General features: G+C 42.2%; 1 protein-coding gene across 1 annotated transcript in view; it reads right to left on the bottom strand.

The window, feature by feature from the left end:
• FGF10 (fibroblast growth factor 10) overlaps positions 1 to 4,255 on the bottom strand; it is a 60,340-nt gene extending 56,085 nt beyond the window's left edge. Inside the window, exon 1 of the mRNA XM_054004268.1 lies at positions 3,660 to 4,255. Within this exon, the coding sequence (XP_053860243.1) occupies positions 3,660 to 3,996 (337 nt within the window). The 5' untranslated portion in view covers positions 3,997 to 4,255. The remainder of the gene's footprint in view (positions 1 to 3,659) is intronic.
• Positions 4,256 to 16,511: the final 12,256 nt, after the last annotated feature.

Here is a 16,511-nt window from a genome sequence, read left to right as displayed (position 1 = left end):
GTGAAAGCTTTTGTAATTGCTCTTTGGAGGATTTTTGGATTTGTTTTTCTATCATCTAGTGTGTAAGCCTCCAGAAAAACACTACAGCTCTCTATACTTGTGCTTGTGAAGGGCTCTGTCAAGAACAGGGGCAAGGTACTTCACAGCTGTGGTGCTGCAGGACAAGGTAGTAGTTGTATTTTGAGGACCAACTTCCAGATGTAAGGAAAAATAAAATAAAATGTCCTACATCTATTTAGTGACAGACACCTCCAGCCATGCCAAGTGCTGCAAGTTGTGCCAGTCTTCTGACAGAACAGTCAGGAACCACCTGGCACTCCACAGGTAGAGAAAGGATGATGGAATAGCTCCAAGCAATCAAGTCGAAATACAGTTGCCAGAGTAAACTTTAATTTAGTGCACTCTACACAATATTTATAGAGCTAATCCATGAACACTGCTTGAGCTGTTTAAAGGCTGGACACTAAATTCTGTTTTCTGAATGTTTATTCTGAATTTCTCCAACTGTTCTTACTTGACAGTGCTTAATTGGCAGAGAGCCATGAAAGCTGTTGTCTGATTACCCAACATATCATGATCTTACAGACCTACTGATAAGGCTTTTCTGCAGTATAAATGGATTTTAAACATTAGTATATGAGAAAATTAGCCTCCAAATTAGAATATTTCAGTCTTGTGTGTCAATAGTCACTCTTATTTGTTTAGGAAAACATGGTTTTGGAGGGAGAAAACTAATTTTAGAGATTAAATAGCCTGTAATATTAAACAGGCTACAATTTAGTGGCCTCTCTGGCTAAACTCTATGCATGTCAGAAATCTATTCACATGTAATTACTTATTTCAGACTTATTTCATGTGAGAGATACCATATATTTGCATGGAATCAGTCCAGCTGGGGATTATAGCAGTATTATGATAGCACTGCTACACATGATGCTGTGAAAAGGATAGATATAGTGAATTCACTTGCAACACTTTGCTACACAAACAGCCTTGAATAAAAGCACAATAAATATATTTTTAAATGGTCTCAGACTATGTTTTTACAAAAAAGACAATTTCGCACTGCATATTATAATGACTATTAATCAATAACACAGAACTCTGACTTCTGTCAACAGGATGGTAATAGTTTGAGCTGAAGGATGTACACTAGGTCTGCCATTGTGATGTAAGTACAGTAGGGAAGCTACAAGTTTTAAGATGACGGCAATCCTTTCTTCACTGCATGTAATCTTCAGTGATAGGATGCAGTTATGTATAATAAAGGCATTGTTTTTCTTTTATATGAAAAAAAAATGCATTATCATCTCTTTCAGCAGATAGTCTGCAGATATCACAGTAACCATGACATCACTGAGAGGGCCAATTCTCTTTCTGATGCACTGACTGAAAAACGAGGACACACCATGCACATCCCCTCCCATAGTTGTGGGGGTTGTTCTTGCATGTAGCCTGAAAAGGTAGGAAGATATATTTGTGCATTTCAGTTTATTCTACCTCTTCTTGGCAGGATTTTGCAAAAATTCAAGCACTGGGATAAATTTACTCACTGAGCAATTCTGCTGGCTAAGTGGGACTGCTCAGATGTGTAGTTACTTGCCTGAGTACACTGCTGTCAGAGTGGACACCTTACAGCCCTTTTTGGCAACAGTGTGCTATACAGAATGGTTTGATGTTCTCGGAGATGCACACAAAGCTTTCAGAATCCCATTTTAGGGGTGCTGTTCTCCTCCAAATCCAAAGGTCATCTAAGAACACCATTCTAGGACCTCATTCCACACAAATTCATCAAAGTTAAGCCTCCCTCACAGCCCTGTTTTTAAGAATTTGCCTTTCTATGTAATACAGAAAGGAACATGGTAAGATTCAGCTGCTTTGGCATCTAAAGCATTTACAAACATTAGAGTGAATGATAAAGCATGAAGTTGCAAGGTGGAGCAAGTGAAGCAGCGACACATGATACTCCAGCCCTTTTCTCACTGTTTCTAAGGTTATATTATGGGTATTTATTAGAAATACAGCTGAATTAACAGCTGTGTCTATCATATAGCATGGCAACCTGCTGAAGAACTCCGTATTTTACACATTAACTAACAAGGGATCTACTTAATTCACTTTCAGTTGTTTTTAATTTAACAGCATATTTATTCCCATATTTATTTTATCTGGATTTATGTAAAGCAACACAAGAACCAAAATGTGGTTCTTTACCAGTGAAGAAAGCCTAGAGTTTCCTTGAGTTGCATAACAGAGCTTACTTTCTCAGCATGCTCCTATAGTGGGACATAGTCAGTTAAGATTTGTAAGAGAAAGCAATATGTTGTGATTCAGTACAGCTCAATTTGAGACTGCACAGGCAGAAAATCAAGAATACATTTCTAGCACTAACAGCCAAAAATACATTACCAGAAGCATGCTATTACTAAGCATTTAATTAGTTCTAGAGAAAAGCTCGAAACTTCAGCTATGGAGACTGCCATATGACTTTTGCTCTGAAATAATTTATAAAAAAGGAGAGAGGAAAGGAGAGAGGAAAGGAGAGAGGAAAGGAGAGAGGAAAGGAGAGAGGAAAGGAGAGAGGAAAGGAGAGAGGAAAGGAGAGAGGAAAGGAGAGAGGAAAGGAGAGAGGAAAGGAGAGAGGAAAGGAGAGAGGAAAGGAGAGAGGAAAGGAGAGAGGAAAGGAGGAGAGGAAAGGAGAGAGGAAAGGAGAGAGGAAAGGAGAGAGGAAAGGAGAGAGGAAAGGAGAGAGGAAAGGAGAGAGGAAAGGAAAGGAAAGGAAAGGAAAGGAAAGGAAAGGAAAGGAAAGGAAAGGAAAGGAAAGGAAAGGAAAGGAAAGGAAAGGAAAGGAAAGGAAAGGAAAGGAAAGGAAAGGAAAGGAAAGGAAATGAAAGGAAAGGAAAGGAAAGGAAAGGAAAGGAAAGGAAAGGAAAGGAAAGGAAAGGAAAGGAAAGGAAAGGAAAGGAAAGGATGAAACGCGTGTGAGGTCTGTGGGAAGGCAGCCCCAGATGTTTACAATGGAGCGAGTAGCGGTATAGCGGCGCTGCAGCCCGGGACCGGCGGGGCGCAGCACGGCACCGCCTCCGCCGCACCGCGGGCGGCAGCGCTGCCGCGCACCGGCTCCCAGCGCCGCCGGGCACCCCCCGCTGCGGAGAGCGCACCCAGGCAAGACCTCGGCCCGCAGGAATAAACACCCCTGCTCCGGGAGCAGGGAGGAGGGAGCGCGAAGCGGGCGGCTCGGGGAGAGGATCGTGCAGACAATCGATTAATTGTTCCAATGCAGCGCTCTCGTCAAGGCATTCTAACGACAGGGAATAATGATTTTCAGATTCAGGAGACAATGTCCCCCACACACTCCCCGCCACTTCCTTGCAAATCTTTCTAATTTGCTCTTCTGCCAGGCGAAGAAACGGTGCTCAGCGAGGCCATTTGCAAAACAAATGTAACCGGAGAGATTCGCATATACGGGCTGGCCGGGAGCGGCGTCCCTGAGAAGCCGAGCCGAGCCCACCCAACCCTGCCGTGCTCACCCTCCCCTCCCGCGGCGCCACCTCTCCCTTCCCTCCCCGGCCGGGGGCTCGGGCGCTCGAGCCCGGGGCGGCGGCCCCCGGGGGCGCAGCGGCCCCTTCCCGGCAGCGCGGCGGCAGAGCCGTACTTACTGAACGGGCAGTTCTCCTTCTTGGTGCCGCTGACCTTGCCGTTCTTCTCGATCTTGAGAAAGTACTTGTTGTAAGAATAGAGCTTCCTCTTGCGCACGTCTCCTTGGAGGTGATTGTAGCTCCGCACGTGTCTCCCCGCACTGGAAGGAGAGGAGAAGGACGAGGGGAAGGAGGAGGATGATGAAGAAGAGGAGTTGGTGGCCTCCGGGGACAGCATGTCCTGGCCGAGGTCATGGCAGGTGACAGGCACAGAAGACACCAAGAAGAGCAGCAGCAAGCAGCAATAAGGCAGGTGGGAAAAGGCTGAGGCACCATTTGTCAGTATCCATTTGCACATTGTACTGAAACTCTGGGCGTTGGAAAATGTCTTATCAAATGAAACATACTGGAAGGGTAAAACCTGGTAAAAGGCAAGTGGAGACACGGTGGTTGCTGCTTCTGGTTAGATTCCTCTGAGCTCTGATCTGGCCTGAAGTAAGTGCACCAATATCCCATAACTCAGGGGACAAATCGCCTCAGAAGTTGCTGCCTTTTAATCCTTCGAATCCTCCCTCAGAAAAAAAGAGCTGTTGGTTGTTGGTTTGGTTTTTTGGTTTTTTTTTTCTTTTTTTTGTTGGTTTTTTTTTTTTTTTTGGGGGTGGGGGGGTTGCTGTGGTTAATCCTCTTTTCTTTTTCCCTTCCCCACCCCCCCACATGCACACACACTCCCCAACCTGGTTTGAGACTTTCCAGCAGTTATTTTGTTCTCTTCCTCACTCCTTTCTTCACCATCTTAGATGCAGAAAGAGTCTGAAAATAGATGACAGCAAAGTCAATGACAACAACAAAAAACAACGACTAAGATAAATAATAACCAGCGGAAAGGGGTTGCCGGAATGGATTTTTCACACATACACCTTTACACACACGTGCACTCACGCTTTGTGGCTTTGCACCTCTTCTGATCCCCACCCTCTTGCCTTTTTGCAAATCCCAAACCAGTTGCACAACTCGTCCTTTCTCACTCACAACCCCAGAGAAGGAAGTTTTCTTTGTTTTGCTTTGAATTCTCCAGAACAGTATTAAAAAAAAAACAAAAAAAAAAAACCAAACCCAAAAAAACAACAAAAAAAAAAAAAAAAACACAAAAAAAACCCCAAACAAAACAAACAAAAACCGAGAGAAGGAGAAATCCCAACTTGTCCCCCCCGCCTTTCCTTTCCTTTCCTTTCCTTTCCTTTCCTTTCCTTTCCTTTCCTTTCCTTTCCTTTCCTTTCCTTTTCCCTTTCCCTTTCCCTTTCCCTTTCCCTTTCCCTTTCCCTTTCCCTTTCCCTTTCCCTTTCCCTTTCCCTCCCCCTTTGGTTGTAAACAGGTTGGAAGCTGTAGCCTAAATGTCAGCGATTACAAGTCAGAGGTGGGATGTGCCTCTGGTGGTCAGCCCTTATTTGCAGGGGGTCAGGCAGTGGTGGGACATCTGAAACCTTTTTGCAGCTGGAGCGAGCAGTGCCTGCTGCGGAGGCAGCCCCGGGAGCTGCCCTCGCTTCCTCCCCGGGCTGCGGCAGCCACCGCCTTCGGCTCGCTGCTAATTGCTCCTAAAGCGTCCTTCTCCTCGGAGCGCCGGCCACCAGCATGGCTTAGAGACTCATGCTTTACTAATTTCCCTGTCTTCCAAGTTGAACCAATCCCCTACAGCAAGGCTTCCCTCCCCCTTCACTCTTCCTCCTCTCTCTCTCTCCCACCAACCCCCCCCCCCCCCAAAAAAAAAAAAAAAAAGAAACCTCAACCAACCAACCTCCTCCCCTAAAAAGCCTCCCCAAACTAACAAAAACCAACCCCCCAAAACCCCAACTTGTTTTCTAGTGGAGGGTTTTATTTTATTTTTTTTGGCAGTGAAATGATTGAGAAAGCCACCTGGAGCTTGTTGCCTGCTTGATCTCCCCCTCCCCCCCCCCCCCCCCCACTGGAGGAGGGGTTGGGTGGAGAGGTTGGAAAGGAATATATACTACAGGCAGACCCTGGAAAAGCAGATTATATGCTGGTCAGAGAGAGTAAAAAGGGAAAGACCGTAATTAGCTCCTTTTCCTTCTTTGCCAGCTTGCATGGAGGTCTTTCTCCCTCCTTCAATGAATCACTGATTTCTCGCTTCCGTTGCTGAAATAAAAAGTTCACACTTTAGCCTGCTCTTCCTTTTAAGCCTCTCAAGATTTATTGTGTCTCTTTCCCCACCCTCACTCTCCTTGTCTCAAAAGAAATCAGGGCCCTAAATGACCATTTTCTAATTGCTAACATGAGTCGTTTACTGAATCACGCGTCTAACTTCAAAGCAAAAGGGATTTTATTGGCATTGCAAAGGTTTCCCCATAAAATCTGTCTGAATACTTTGCTGTCTTTTTAATTTTTTTAAACTAATGAAGTTTCCCATGCCAGAAAGAAACAATTTTTCCATTTTCAAGGCTATTTTAAGCGATTTTCAAGCTATTATTTTCCTGGAAGGGGCATATGTTGTTGGTTTTTCCTATGATTCCATCTCTTCTAGTGGATTTATCATTTCACATACTGAATGTTATGACAGATTCACATTTCTAGCCCATCACTGAACTGTCAGCTTGTTGTAATCAACAAGCATCTTCCCATATGATGCACTATCTTTTAACACCAGAATAAAACATCAGGAACCTGACAGGGTATGGGCAGCATGCAAGCTATTATGTTTTAGTTAGTATTTAGCATTGTTAAATACCTGCTTCAGAACACAAATGGATGGAAACATTTGCTAAGAGAATGGAATACCAGGGAAATGGGTACAGAAACACAGTGAGTAGCTCAATAAGTAAATCCAAACATTTTTGAAATAGAGGCTGTTAAATAATGCAGATCAGTGGAATGCAATGGAAAACCTCCTTTGTGATTCCATTTGGCATTTGGAGTAAATCTTTAAACAACAGAAAATGCAGGAAGAACAAACAGTTCTAAAATCAGACAGATTCATTAGATTAGGATGTTAAATATATTGTTAACTTCACAACAGAAATTAGAAATTATTTTCTCCAATTGTGGTGTTTATGCTGGAGAGAGTTAGTTCCTAAATTTATGTGTTCAGCTGTTGAGGGTGACATTTAAACAGCCTTAAAAATGAAACCATTTAATGCTAGAATCAATATGTTTTACGATGTTGTTTATGGTACTTCAGATTATTTATTCTGCATGTATTTGCACTGAGTGTAAAGCATTTCAGAAATCTTTCTTTTTGCAAATCTGATTTAGGCTTTCCTTTTGCCAAAGGCTTTTCCTTTTGGTAATTAATTTAAAAAAAGTAGAGAAGCAAGACAAAATGTAAAGCAAACCTCTCATTTCTGTGAATGCCTGACAGCTTACATGTATGTCTACAAAGCTTATGTCAATGTTTGAGTGCTGCCTGGGTCATGAAGGATACAAGACATTATTTCTAAAATTGAAGTAATTTTTATTCCAATGGCTTAAATGATAAACAATTTCTATACTATCTTAAACTTTTAGATTTGAAGATGTCTTTCTTTTTTGTTTTTCTCTTTTTCCTGTCAAAAGTTGGAAAATAAAGTGAATTGGCATTTTAGGATCTCTGGCTGGAGTTAGAAATAATTTGGGGGTTAAACAGCCATAATTACCCCTGAAAAAATAGGTATTGTCTTGAATTTACTCAGGAAGAGTTTTGCTGAAACCTATTTCTAGCTCATGACTATCTATATATTGGTTGCAAGATTTTGTACTTAAGAACAGAAAATTCAACATGCACAACTTTCACATAAGATTTGATTCTGGCAGGTGCAATATTCAGGGCAGTACTTTAAACTACTGCAATGCACAGAGTCCTTTTCTATCCTGTGTGATGACAAGGAGGGCATTTACAAAACAGAGTCCAAATGAAAAGCTGACATAGCTTTTTAGATTATATCTCATTCTTTTTTCTACCTTCTGTATAGCCTTTCTTTTACAGCACAGTTGAATCCCTAAATACCCCACTACTTTGTATTGTCAGGTCACCTCTTAGGTTAGCCTGAGAAAGCCTGAGAAAAGTTCCACAGGAAAGATCCACTATTTAACAGAATTCAATCTGTCCCAATAGATTTGAATCACTAACATAAATGTATGAATGTAGATTATATCTCTGTAATGAGGCCTGAATCATTCTCAGTTACTTCAAAGGCCTGAAATTCAACCTTCCTTTTTAGCAGCAACAATCAGACCTTAATGGGTTTCTTTATTAATTGTTCCATTGCTAAGCTTGAAAAGCAGCTACCTGCAGTACAAGTCCTAGACTAGAAATGGTACCTGCTGCTCAAAAACAGTAATTCTGTTTTGCCTTTTACTACGGTAAAATTCTGCAAAATATCTCCCGCACTGCAGTTTTATAAATGATGAATTACATTGACCAATCCAGAGTGAAATAAAGAAAACACTTTCCAAAAGAAATTGTAAAAAGTAGAAAATATATTTTAAGAATTTTCTTTTTCAACTGTTTTCTCTCTAAAGAATGTTTAGAGAAATGAGTTGCACAGGTGAATTTTAATGAAAAATTCATTTTAATGATTTTTTTTAAAAATACTTATAGCAATAGCTTATGCCATGTCTTTGCCTTTTGATCAGCAAGGAGGGATATTTGGGGGTTTTTGGGTTGGGTTTTGTTGGTTGTTTTTTTTTTTTTTTTTTCCCTAGCTAAGTGGGTGACTTGGATCAGTCAAGGATTATTTTAACATAGTTGGAATAAATTTTGCCTTGCATGATTTCCCTGAGTCAAGGTCTTATCTTTTTTGGTGATGTAAATAAGTTCTGTTTATGTCTTTGGGTGTTAATATAATCAACTTACTCCCAGACATCACTAGCCCCCTCAGTTTAGATTGCTAGATTGTGATCATGAACATTTGCTGCTTACAGTATGACGAGAGATGCACATGCATCTTCTAGTCATAGCACCTAATTTTGTTTTTATTCAAGGTATTGGGAAATTTGCCAGTGATTTCATTGAGAGGGATTTCAGCCAGGATTGTCACTGCCAGAGCAGTTCTGTCAGAAACAAGGTGTAGAATGCCAAACGCCATCAATAGCTCAGATGCCTCCCTCTGTACATCAAATCCAAACTGGAGAATTTGGTATTGTAAAACACTGAATCACAGAATCGCAGATTCAATTAAGTTGGAAAAGAACTCTGAGATGATCAAGTCCAACCTGTGATTTAACACCACCTTGTCAACCAGACCATGGTACTGAGTACCACATTCAGTCTTAAACTGCTCCTGGTGACTTCCATGACATCCCTGGGCAGCCCATTCCAATGTTTAATCACCCTTTCTGTGAAGAATTCTTCTAATGTCCAAGCTAAATTTCCCCTGGCACAGCTTAAGGCCATGTCTTCTCTTCCTGTTGCTGGCTGCCGGGGACCAACCCCCATCTGCCTCCTTTCAGGCAGTTGTAGAGAGTCTCTTCTGAGCCTCCTTTTCTCCAGAATAAACACCCCCAGCTCCCTCAGCTGCTCCTCACAGGACTTGTGCTCCAGACTCTTCCCCAGCTCCATTGCCCTTCTCTGGACTCACTCCAGCTCCTCAGTGTCTTTCTTGCAGTGAGGACCCAGAGCTGGACACAGCACTGGAGGTGTGGCCTCACCAGTGCCCAGTACAGGGGGACAATCCCTGCCCTGCTCCTGCTGGCCACACCATTGCTGATCCAGGCCAGGCTGCCATTGGCCTTCTTGGCCACCTGGGCACACCCTGGCTCATGTTCAGCTGCTGTCACCAACACCCCCCAGGTCCTTTCCAGCCACTCTGTCCCAGCCTGTGGCACTGAGTCTCTGAATTACAAAGAAAAGGCAGTGTCATGTAGCAGCAGCCATCAATGAGGCAAGTTGTTTGATTTGAGATACAGTACTGCTTGCTGAAATATTTACACTGTGTAGTTCATGCCCCCTAACAAAGGGACTGAAGGCCATTGCATTTATCTAATAAAATGTCTTAAAGCTTGAGGAAAAAAATAAAATTTCAGGTTTTTTTTCTTCTGAAAAATCTGCAAAATCACAATTTAATCTCAATTTGTTACCATTTCATATACCTCCATGACATTTAAAAAGTGCCAGTATACTAATATTATTCCAATATTATGCATAGAATGAGGTATCATACACCTCAACTCTTAAGTTGTCAAAGATCAAGCCTGCAGGTGGTGTAACTCATCAGTACGTTTGTAGCTGGAATAAGACACATAAAACCAGAACACTATTTTAACTGCCTGTCACTTGGTAGTGACAGCATACTCCTTGCTCCTCTTTGTACACTCCTTTCCAACCAAATATCCAAAAATGGAGAGGAACTCAAGCAGAGTTTAGCAAAGGTTAATCAAATGCATGTTTTAACACTTCTTTTTTACTTCAAAACCGCTTGCGTTTCTAGATCAGACAGACCTACTAGGGGCCGCTACCGGCCTCACACCATCCGCGGGCTGTGGCCTTGATCACAAGGCTTGAACTCTCTCTTCAAAGTTCTTTTCAACTTTCCTTTACGGTACTTGTTGGCTATCGGTCTCGTGCCGGTATTTAGCCTTAGATGGAGTTTACCACCCACTTTGGGCTGCACTCCCAAGCAACCCGACTCGGAGAAGCCCCGGGCCCGGTGTGCCAGGGAGCCACTAATTTGTACTGCCAAGATTTGGAGAAAGTCCTCTTTAATCTCCTCCCTGAGTTTCTTATGATTCTCCTCTATCTTGTCTTCTAATTTTTGTAGACGTGTTTCCACTGCTGCAATTCTGGCATGTGTCGGGCCATGCACAGCATCTGCATATGCTCGGAGCTTCTTTGCCATATCGAGCACGGTCTCATCCCTGTCATCCTGCTTCATTATTGCTAAAGCAGAAGCGTATTCATGTGGCCTAAGCCGTACAAGTTTTCACCACATCACAGATGTACATGGTACCATGTCTGGATTCCTAGTTGTTATTTTATCAGAGAAGATAATCTCTACCACTGCCATTTCTCTCAGGCGTTGAATCCCTTGTTCTATAGTCTTCCACTGGGTCTGCTGTATGTAAAGATCATCTGCACACAGGTATTTTTGTGCTACACTTTCCAGGACCCATGCCCAGAGGCTGTGAGGGTTAGCTCCCCTCATCATTCCTTGGTCGATGACAGGATCATGTGATAGGGATCCCAAATGCCTCGCTTCAGGGCCATCCAGAATTGTGGCTTCACCTGCAGCATCCCAAAGACGGACCAACCAACTCATTATAGACTCATCAGGTCGTCAAGTGTAATCCTTTCTCAGGCCACGGAGGTCCTTTAGGGAAAAGGACTCAATATTGGCCTCTGATCTTGTACCAGTTGCTTTGACTCCTGATTTTATGTCAGGAGGCGTTGAGGGTCCTTCTCTTGCATCATAATCATCATCGTCATCCACTGGTCGATCGGTCTTGTCTGTGCACTTTCCACTTCTTGTGCTAGTAGCAACAGCCATTGGTTGAGGCTTACAGTCTGGTTTAGCTGCTGGCTTTGAGCCTGGGCTGTTGGCTGCAGCCTGAGTGACTGGGATTGCTGCTGGTTTATCTCCCTGTCCCCCTTCCTCTGTCTGCTGCCTTACAGTATCTAGCAGAGTGCGATAAGCATATGCCAGGGCCCAGCTCACTGCAATGATCTTTTTCTCCTTAGGGGTATCATGGCACTTCTCTTTCAGGTACTTTGCCACCTCAGCTGGGTTCTGAATTTGTTCACATGGAAAGTCCCAGACTATAGGGTCAGAAAACTACTTTAAGATTTGGCCCATATCCTCCCATTTCCCACACTACTCAGGATTTCTTACACTTTGGGTCTGCTCTTGGGTCAGGGGTCTCATCAGCCCTTCTAGAAATCTCAGCCCTCATTCTAGAGAAGCTGCAGACTGTATAGAGAAAGCTTACCAAATTAAATACCAGAAAGATGGTCTCTTTAACATTCAGGGGAAACTGAACATTCTCCAATAGGGATGTAACAGATTCAGAGGAGAAGAAGGAAAGCAAAGGCTGAAAAGCCTCATCTCCTGCTTCTCCTCTAACAAACTGGGTGCACAACCATAACCATGAACCATACATTCCTGGAACAGACTCCAGCACCTTTATAAACCTCCTGCAAGCCATTACAACCAAGCCCAGCCCGATGGATATTCTGGTCAGTGCCCCTCTACCACAAAAACTACGTATTAAGGACAATACTGAAGCTATTTCTGGATAAGAAAATAAACCTAAGGACCATAGAGGTATTAAGATGTCAAAAAAAACCTAGGGACCAGAAACACATGCAGGCCTGCACCCCAAGAGACATTATGAATTCAAACAACATAGCCAGTAACTGCTCTATACCAACACAAAGTAATTGCAACCAAAATACGATTAGAACAGGGTTTTTTCCACTCTCTCGAGCACCATGTTGGACGCCAAAATATTTGTCCTAGTTTAGGGCAAATCTGGGGGAAGACCTCCAGAAGGAGCCCCCCAGAAAGCAAACTCCCCATGGGCCCTCCCCCCCCCCCCCTCAGTCCAGGAAAGATTTCCTCAGAGAGAAGTGGAAAAAAACCTGTTTATTTAACAAGCAAAACACTCCCCAATACAAAAAACAACACCAGATGACAAAAGTCTTTCACTGTTCTGAAGAGATGACAAATTCAGAAAGTCTCTCCTGGGAGTGGTTGCCCAGCTATCAGTCTCCGGCGCTGGGGATGGCTGCTGCAGGTCACAAAAATGCAGACTCTCGGTGTTTCTTGATGTTTCCCAGGTCCAGGTCCAGGTCCAGAGAAGGTTCAGATTATATTCAGGAAAGGGAAAGGGAAGGGGAAAAGAAACAGTCCAGGGTAAAAATTGGACTGCCTAGCTAAACTAACTAATAAGCAAAAGCAAAAGCAAAAGCAAAAGCAAGCAAGCCAGCAAGCAAACTCAAGCCAGCCAAGCCTCTCCTAGACACAGACCATGGGGGGAGGTGAGCCGGCTGATAACAAGACAAAACAATCCTTCACTTTCAGAGTCAGTCCTGAAAGCACAGAACATAATATCAGGCATAAACAGAACACACGATTTGGGATACGAACACCATACCGTCACCCTAGGACATTGACACAAAAATGTGTCTGAGAAAACAAAAATGAAGTTTTTGAACCAGCCTGGAGTCAGTGGTGAGAATGGCCATGTGCCCTTGAGGCAAGCTGAATCCTCCAGAGATGAGAGAGATGCCACTAACTCTCTGACATCTGGTGGAAGAGCAAAGTGTTGGCTGGGCTAGCACTACCACAGGTGATAGGTAATGATTAACTGGAATATACCCTGTCCCATGTTTTTATTTTGAGAAACACAAACAAAAAGTAAAAGCCCTTAAGACTGCACAAGTCGTTATCTTGTGAATAGACATATAAATTGTGGGACCAGAAGGATTTTGCTGCATTACTTAGATTAATAGTATGTCATGGATACATTGGCAAAACAGTCCAAATTGCTTCAAGCAAACAATTAAGAAAGTGGTTATTCTCTCTAAAATGCTAATTATAGTTATTCCCTCAAAATACATTAATGCTTGTGTCTGACAAAAAAAATTCAAAGAGATGTATGACATTCAAAAATATCTGTATGCCTTTTATTTGGTAAATACAGTTATCAAGAGAAGAATAAGAAATAAGTAAAAAATGCATTCTGTGAAGGTCAGCAAGAGGAAATTACAGACCCGCAGACACTGAGCTGCAGTGCCATAAGTAGCTATGTGTGTGGGTTGGACAATGACCATGTTTAGTAATGGTCTGCTGGCAGCCAGTTTTGCTTACTCTGTGGCACAAATATAATCAAAAAGACAGTATTTTCAAGGAGGTACTTTAATTTTAGAGGATTTGTTTTTCTTTTTTCATACTGCTGTGAATGAGGACCACTTAGATTCTTCTATAAATATGAGCAATTGAGAACAAATCAGCCATAAAAAGCCAAGAAGAGGCAAATGTCAATTAGACCTTTGCAAATTATTTTCCCCTCCCACTCAGTGTCATCTAAGCTTACATTTTCCATGGAGAATCCTACTTTTTCCTTTGAGGAAATATTTTGTGCATTCTGACGTACATTCCACGTGAGTATTATACACCTGTGAGTATTCTATGTAATGTGTAATGGCAACAGTAATTATTCCCCTTCACCCCTTTCCTGCTACTGTTTTATCTATTTATACAATTTTTTCTCAAGATACACTGTAAATATTTTCACTAGTCCAGGATCCAAACAGCTGGTTCCTGCTTCAGCTGGCACAAGGTGTCATCTCGTTGGTGACACTGAAGCTTCCATTCCCTGGAAGAAACTTTCCAGAAACAGATGATATGGTACCCAGATGTCATCTTCAGGTCTCTGAATGGTTTCTGTTTACTAGAAAAAGGTGGTATTTTTGTTGTTTGTTTTTGTTTGTTTGGTTTGGTTTTTGTTTGTTTGTTTGTTTGTTTTTTGTTGGGAGGGCGGGACGATGTAATGTGCTTTTTCACACACAGGGTTGTGTATCCTAAAAGGTGCTAACTATGTAGTACTCTACCTGGATCCAATCACAATCCCTTTTCCCTTTCAGAAAGGCAACAAAGCCATACTAAAACTCCCCAGCTCCATCCTTCTTGAGTGCTACTGAAAGGGAGTGAATAAGTCACTTCCAGGCTTTGCTCGTGGGGCTATTTGAAACAGAGCTGACAACTAGGAACATCAGCCCAACAGCTGAACACGCTTGCCTCACCACAGGCGAGCAGGGTAGCCAGCTGGGCTCCCTCTGAGTTGGTTAATAGCTCACACATTGCAGGGGGAGCTCACACATTGCCTCTTCTTTGTCAGTTAATTTGTAGCAGTCACTGGAATAACTTCTGTGAGTAAGCACCTCTCAGCGTGAGGAAGGGCGATGGAAGGGAGCCCTTGGCTGGCAGAGAAGCCCGAGGCATGGCTGAGAAGGAAGGGACAGCTCCCATGTTTCCTGCTGTGCAGTCAGGACTGGAGCTGCTGCTAAGCTAGGCTGGGCAGGTGTCTGCCTTCTCCAGTGTGGTATCACCCAGGAGATGTGCAGCAGAGTGTCTCTCACAGGGGACATTCCACCTGCATATCCACATAATTTCTGTGCAGGGTTGGATACCACCCTTCCAAAGACTGTACCTTTTCACTTATATATGGCAAATGTGTCTCACCAAAGATACCACGAAGGCAAGCACCAAAAGCGGAGTCAGCTCAAGCACAGAGGATTTTTTTCCCTAAATGCTTTGCATCTTAGAACATACTAGTACACTTAATACTATACGTAAAAACAGGATCAATCAGATATAATTGTGCAGCTAGATACACTCTTATTATTTAGGCCGGGGTTTCAAAAAAATAGCCAAACTCTGCTGTTTTCTAGTCTCTGTATCAAAGAATGAGTCCCCCAAAGTCAGCTTATTGCTGAGTTGTGATCTTCTAAGATGATTTTCATCTGTTATATAGTACTCTCCAGCTGCAGATTATGGTTTTGAAAATGCAGCTTAATTAGTTCTATATTTATTAGCAGATTGTTTAACTTTTTATTAAGATCAAACACAGAGAAAAAGGATAACAATACAGTATCTTCTTTCCAGCATGATTTAAAATGTTTGCAGCATGTTAAGGATTTAAGCAACCCTCTGAAGAGCAGTCACCCATTCTGCAAGGCTTAAGGAGATTATTTTTCTTTACGGCATATGGGTAACAACTGGCCACACAGATCCAAATCATTGTAGACCTTACCATATTGCCAGTTACTGATGATAATGATTAGCTCCTAAATGCCAGATTTGGTAAAACTGACATCGCATTTCATGTATCCTACATGTAGTTCAAAGCAAGGAACTTCATAAATTACACACTTTTTTTTTTTCTTTTGCATGCCAATAATTGCTGAAATACCTTCCCTAGATATTTCTAAATATGAACAATGCTGCTGCAGGTTTGCTGCTTGTTTTCTAGGCTTTTTTGGTTGGTTTTTTTTTTGGCTTTTTTTTTTGTTTTGTTTTGTTTTGGTTTGGTTTTTTTTGTTTTGTTTTTATGTTTTTGGTTTTTTTTTTATTTTTTGTCTGTGGTTGTTTTTGGTTGGTTTGGGTTTGGTTTTGGTGGTTTAGTGTTGTTTTTGGGTTTTGGGTGTTTTTTTGGGGTTTTGGGGCTTCTTTTGGTTTGTTTGTTTGTTTTTGGTGCAGCTCAGACATATGTACCCCATAAAGCAGACCAGGATTTGTGATACCAAGAGACATTAATCATCATAACAAGCAATAGAAGCCTGTATATATGGTAAAAGATCATTCTGACTAGCTTTCAAAAGTGTGCAAGAACTTCATGCACTCAGAGAATGGAGGAGGCCAAAGAAGGAGGGTTTATTCCCATTCTTGCTCATTGACCCTGCTTGTGATGCTGCCTTGACTCTGATATTCCTTCCAGCTCTGAATCATCAAGTTCTTCTATTCATGCAGTTACTGTGCAGAGTATGTAATCTTGGAGCCATTTATATCTATCTAAATGATATAAACAGGAAAGGACAAGTTATTTAGTTGTGGCAAAAGTTATCTGTTCACTGCAAAACGTGCTACTTACGTTCAAAATGCTGTCTAAGCAGTGGAGAGCATATGGAAGGGCTGAATAAGTATGCTAACCTATAAAATCTACAGACTAAATATGTGTAAAAATATTTGCTTAGATTCTGAGGCATCTAAGACCAGTGTGTTTAATGCCTTCTGAACTTCTGTGAGTCTGTTGTACAAACAGTTTAACAAAAGAATGGTTACCCTTACTTCAGACTTCCCCAGGTTGGCTTTGCTTGTTGGTGCTTTTGTCAGATATATATCAAAAGGCAGAAAACCCTTCAACTAATTAATAATTCTATTATTTACT

The sequence above is a fragment of the Vidua macroura genome, chromosome Z, assembly GCF_024509145.1.
Source record: "Vidua macroura isolate BioBank_ID:100142 chromosome Z, ASM2450914v1, whole genome shotgun sequence".
Taxonomy (NCBI): domain Eukaryota; kingdom Metazoa; phylum Chordata; class Aves; order Passeriformes; family Viduidae; genus Vidua; species Vidua macroura.
Note: the sequence above shows the minus strand (reverse complement) of the source record. Positions and strands in the feature narration are given on the sequence as shown.